This window comes from Apteryx mantelli, chromosome 15 (genome assembly GCF_036417845.1).
Source record: "Apteryx mantelli isolate bAptMan1 chromosome 15, bAptMan1.hap1, whole genome shotgun sequence".
In the NCBI taxonomy this organism is placed as follows: Eukaryota; Metazoa; Chordata; class Aves; order Apterygiformes; family Apterygidae; genus Apteryx; species Apteryx mantelli.
In genome coordinates, this window is record NC_089992.1 from 2,396,501 (window position 1) to 2,402,500 (window position 6,000).

Sequence of the window (6,000 nt, forward strand, 5' to 3'; positions counted from 1 at the left end):
TACTGGGGGCAGAATTTTGAAAGTGTTGCAGGGGGATTTATCTGCACGACTCACATTAACATCAATGGGAATTGTGCACTGCTTTAAAAATATATCCCATTAACTTCAGTAAATTATAAAACTGAGCTATTAAGTTTAGAAAGCTGATGAAATTGCAGTTTCATACTCTGCCTTGATTTTGCATGGCCTGTTCCTATTCTTGTCCTGTCCACATAAAAGCTCACGGTAGGATACCATTAATAACTATTGCTGAGCATGTGAGTGGGCAGATTAGCTAGTTAAATACCACAGTGTGAAAATCTGTTTTTTTGCATGTGAAACAACTTGGGCTGAAAGACAGTGTATACGCAAACACTTAGAGGTGGGAAAGTGAAAGGCATTAATATATGTCATTTTGGAAAATTTAAACCACTATGTTCTTCTAAAATAAGAATGTTAATAGATGAGCTAATGAATTAATTGGCCTTGCAACATCAACAGAATATGCTGCCAAAAAGCACTCCTAGATTTTGATCCAACTCCTACCGAAATCAGTAGGAAGTCTTTCATTGTCTTTACTGGGCACAGGAATAAGAGCCCTGAAAGTGCCAGGGACAAGTGCTATTAAATGGGAATGAATCAGAAGCAAAGCAAGTATTGGAGTAAGGAAACCCTGAACCTAACGCTATAAAGGATTGAGATACCCTGCTCGTTCACTTTGTTTTGCCATACTGCTGCAGGCAAACAACCCACACTAAAAATGTCAGGCCAGAATCTCAACTAAAGCATTACAGCACCTGACAGCCAGCCCCATGCCTCAGCCCTGGTGGAGCCTTTATATAACACAGACCATTGCGGTACAACTTGTTAAAATAGTTAAAAGAACAGTTCACTAGATCTTCAGTCAATATTCAGTATCACATTTAGGCATTTACTCAGACTTGCAAAATCAGCCTGAAAATTTATCAATCAGGGTGCAAAAAGACTACTCGCCCATGTTGGCTGTAATGCTGAAAGCACTGTCAAAAACTGGCAAGCCCAAGTGAGTTTGGTGAATAAAATGCTGCAAAACAGTTTATTACTCTAACACTACCCTATAAACAGATATAAAAGCCTGCTTTGGACACAGTGTGGCTCCAGAGACAGATTAGGTAGTAGCAGGTCGCGTCAAGCATGGAAATCCTTCTAAAGAAAAAGAAAACCAGTATGGTAAATGCCAACGTTCTTCTGCCGAGCACACGTAAAGCATCTGATGTAGTTAATAATTTAGTTAATAATTGACTAGTTTGTATCTTACTTGTGATCTATCTTATATTCTACAGTGGAACCAGTTTTCATGTTCACAGATTTTAAGGTGAGAAAGAATGCCCGTATAATGTGTTGACTTTGTCCCTTTAAGTTTCTAAATATCATTTTAGAGGAAAAAAAAAATCTATGTTAAAAACTGAAAAAAAAAACCTGTACTATGGAAAAACAACATTAGTGCCTAGATAATATATAAAGGCAATTACATTATTATTTTAGGCAACTGTAAATTTCTACATCTAATATATTTTTGTTACAAACTTACTAAATGGCATTTATAAAATAATAATGATACTGAAATATATATGAATCATGTAAAGTATGTCATTCCAGGGAGCCAATGAAGTTGGTCATTGACAAACAATATTCTTCATTGCTTTGCTTAAAAGAGGACTGTCATTCCAGCAAAAACTTTTTAATGTATGCCTCTTGCCTCATTTGCTAATTAAAAAAAAAATGGTTTAAATAAGGGCTTGCTCTTTTCTAGCACATCTTTCTCCCCATATGAGCCTGAATGCACACTAGCAGAATTAGCTACCTAATTTTGTAGAACACTAAGCACTTTTGATCATTTGTGGTGCTCAGCATGCCACAGGATCAGGCTGCTTTCCTTATCACAGAGTCAGAGAGAATCAATAGGCTCTTCTTATGAAGAACTTGGACAGGAGCAAATGGCATAGCAGATAAATTACTTCTGAGCTTATATGTTCTCTATATTTAACATTAATACAGCAAGAAAGTCTCCATCAGTCATTCTCTTTTACTCACAAATATGGGTAAACAACAATCAAAACACAGGCAGGCAACAGCTCATAACATACCCAGTATGTCGCACAGCCTTCCCATCTGCAAATTCTGCTGAAGAGCAAGGTCAGGAATATGCTCACGGATGCACTGGGAATACCCTGGAAAACAAGTGAAGTCCACCCGAAGTCTATTCAGAACCCCCCTGGCATATATTTGAAATACAGTCTTTTTTTTTTTTTTTGATAAAAAGACTGTAATACAAGTATTTCAAATGGCAAAGATGGTATTGCATAAATTACATCATCTTTATGAATTTATGTTATTAATGAACTGTTGTAACATCATTTTTGTGCGACATAAGATTCAGAATAAAGACCTAAATGTTACAGACTTGGAAAGCTTTATAATTCAAAACTACAAACATGTGAACATTTTAAGTCTTTTATGCTGCTGTATTTTTTTTTTTTTTTAAACAAAAAAAAACGTTATCATCATTAAGTGAGAATCCTGGTAGAGTGGTACATTTTGTCCTTCACACAGATAAAAGACAACAAAAAGACTTCATTAAAGAGATGTCTCAGTGATACCTGAGCACTCTGTTACAGAGGACAAATGAGTGGCAGTCTGTCTGAGCTAGGATTTTCTGCTTGGAGATTAGACTTCCACCTGATTGTATACTCGCATTTTAAAAGACTGCTGCAAATGACACGACCATTGTAATTATAATCTCTAATTCTGTAGATTTTAAATTGAGTTAATTCTAAATTAATCAGTGTGTATATACAATCACACACACATCACACACATCGTGTACTGCTAGTTGCAAGCCGTGATTGAATCAATAGCAAATTCAGGCTGACACTCAGTGTTTGACAAATTCTTGACTGATCTGTTAACAAACTTTCCATATATCTGCACATGACTAATCACCTGAAACTTAGAAAAACTTAGTCTGACTAAAAGTTGTGCAGTGTTGCAGTGCTTTCATTTTGAAAGATAACAACAGTAGATCTTCCAGGCAAAGTTACCTCTTTTTTCCTGTGAGGACAACCGTTGTAGAAAATCAGTTAGCACACCAAGATGATGTGGCAATGCCACTTTGCACGCGGGGGAGCAAACATAATAGAAATGGAGAAATGGAAATGACCAGTTTTATTCATAGTAATTTTTCTTAAAACTTGCGCATTGTATCTAGCACAGCGTACCACGTACCTGCAGAATTGCATCAAGATAGAAGATACTGAGCTTTGGGCCACATCTAATGGTGAACTACAATAATTTGAAAAAGCTTGTTCCGATTACTTTAACTTGAGACTCAGGGCTTCATTTTTTTCTCTAAGGTAGAAACCAATTTAAAGCCACTAACAATGTTGCTCAACAGTTTCAAAGGATTCACATTTCAAACACGGGAAGTAGCTCATTTCCCCACACTGAACTGCTCACGAAAACACATTTGTTGTGAAGGAATTAATCTAAGCAGGAAGATTACATGCAAATAGCACTTGGAAAATTAATAATTACTTAAAAGAGATAATAGTTAATATTTGCTATGGAATAAAAGTTAAAACTTGCATGTGCCTATAGTTCTGCAGATACACTACAACATTATACCAACTACCACATGTACTTTTCTAAAATAAGTTAATAAAACATTAATTCACAGTATATTAGCTCAAATAGGCAAGAGCCCATTTGATTTAATGAGAGGAATATTCACTCCTTGTGAATCCTTCACCTTCCAGCTGACATTACCAACCACATTAATCCTCACACCTGACACATTTCTTACACTCAGTTCTTACCTGGCAGGTCGTCCGACACTGCTTGTTAAAGGCAGACGCTTAATATTCCATTTTGTGCAGCTTAAACAAAATCCACCCAGAATAAATGACCTGCACGGTGATCACATTCTAAAAGCTCCACCACAGCTATAACCTGGGCCTTCGTTCCTGGTCTGCTGTGTGCAGCTGGTTTATGCATTACGAACATTTTGCGCTTCCGCGTTTGGTCTGAAACGTGTGAAATGTTTCACATAAATTTGCGTTTGCCAGAAGCCGAAGCTCCTATTTCGATTCAAAGAACCACTGCTTTAGGTGCCATACGCTGGCAATCTGATCAAATTAAACTCCGATTGTGTCCGAAAGCAGCGACGTTGGCAGACGCTGGCAACGGCGGAGCACTGGAGGACGCGCCCGTTCGTTTGCGCGGGCACCCGGGCGCTCCGCCGGCCGCGCTGGTCCACGGCAGGGGCCCCTGCACAGGGACCACCAAGGATTCTGATTTCTCACTTCAGCGGCACTGAGAGGACGCTGAGGGCCTTCCTCCCTCGCGCTAGTTTTACGATAGCGTGTGTTCAATGACTTCAGTGGAACGATCCCAGTTTGCACAGGGGTAAGGGGAGGCAGAGTTATAGAAGTACTAAAAAGGGGCGAGTGAATTAATGGCAAAGGGCCTCCTTTCACCTCCTCTTTCAACCTCAGCCATGACCTAATGGCCCTTAATTGCTATTTTCTTCATAAATTTTGCCTGTCCCAAAGCATCCTCCCTCAGCAAAGAATCCAGAACAATTTTCAAACTTGCCTTTGAAGACAGAAGCAGCAGCATAAAGCGGGGGAGCAGGAGGGGTGAGACAGTTCAGCCGCAGTCCGAGGTCGGAAGGAGGAGGAGGACAATATGCTGTCCAGGACACAGCCACCTTGGGCCCCTCAGTGCTCGGGATGGGTCTAATAAATAATACCTAACTTTTCCCACTATACTTGGCACGCCTACAGTTTAACTGAAACAGCTTTTATGAAAAAAATCTAGTGTTTGTTTTGGTGAAACAAATGGAAACTATAATTTGATCCCTTCACTTTCCCTTCTACTAGATTATTTTCAGAAACTTGACACGAGCCTGAACTTGTTCTCAGAATGAAAAATGCTGAAAAACCCAGTTACGACCGTATCTCGGTTTATTGGAATTCCACTTACATGAGAAGAAAACCAGACTCTGACTTGCCCTTACTGCTGCAGCCAAGGAAACGTGAGTGGAGAGTTTCAGGCTCTGTTTTCGGCCAACAAGACTGAAGAAAGAAATCATCTACTCTGTCCCAGTTTTGTAATTTAGACACATTTTTATGATGACCCATGACTCAGGCCTTAAAAAAAAATCCCATTGGAATCAGCTGACATTTTGCATATTTAGTCCTCTTTGACTATGAAACACATGTTACTGGTTCGAGCTGTCTCGCCTGCTACAAGCCTATTCAAATAAACTTCTTTAATCTAATGTTCCATAAGGCTAAATAAAAGAAGGCAAAATGTTTCAGTATCATAGCTAAGGATATTTAGCAGTTCTTTTCCAAAACAAATATTACAAGATATGGCAGCTCAAAAGCATAATTGGAAAATACCTGAGAACAAACTACTCAATGCTGGTAACTGGAAGCATCCTAGTAATTGGCCTAAAATTTTACAAATGTTTTTAAAAATTATAAATGTGCAGGAGCAGAATAAAAAAAGAAATGTCTATTCTTATATTTAAAAGGTTTTTAGTTCACAGACTTGTTTTCATGTTTTCAAATTTTAAATATAAGTCATTTTTAAAATTATAAAAAACAAATCTGCTCAACTTCTAGTCATTTTATTTTATGCTGACATTTCTCAAAAAATTTCAACCTTAATATTGCAAAAGAAAAATGCAATATCCACATTATTTTTTAATAAACTAAATGCTTACCATGGTATAAATCATACACACACAAGACCCTATGAAACTCTGCCAGAACTCTCAATATAGTTGATGTATTTATTATAAACGAACACAACATCTTTTTCAAACAGCACCTTCAAATCCCTCTCTTGGATGATAATATATTTCCTCCATGCCTTACTTAAATTAGGAAACCTATTTTCTAAGAAAACATCTGCCCTCAAACTATCTTTACTTCTGCCTTTTTTCTTCATTAAGGGACAAAGTTCCACTTGAGC

The 6,000-nt window shown here is 37.9% G+C and overlaps 1 protein-coding gene across 1 annotated transcript in view; it reads right to left on the minus strand.

The window, feature by feature from the left end:
• The window catches only part of IQCH (IQ motif containing H), a 77,645-nt gene that overhangs the window by 47,019 nt on the left and 24,626 nt on the right, over positions 1–6,000 (minus strand). Inside the window, exon 11 of the mRNA XM_067305783.1 lies at positions 2,106–2,189. Coding sequence (XP_067161884.1) covers positions 2,106–2,189 — 84 coding nt within the window. The remainder of the gene's footprint in view (positions 1–2,105; positions 2,190–6,000) is intronic.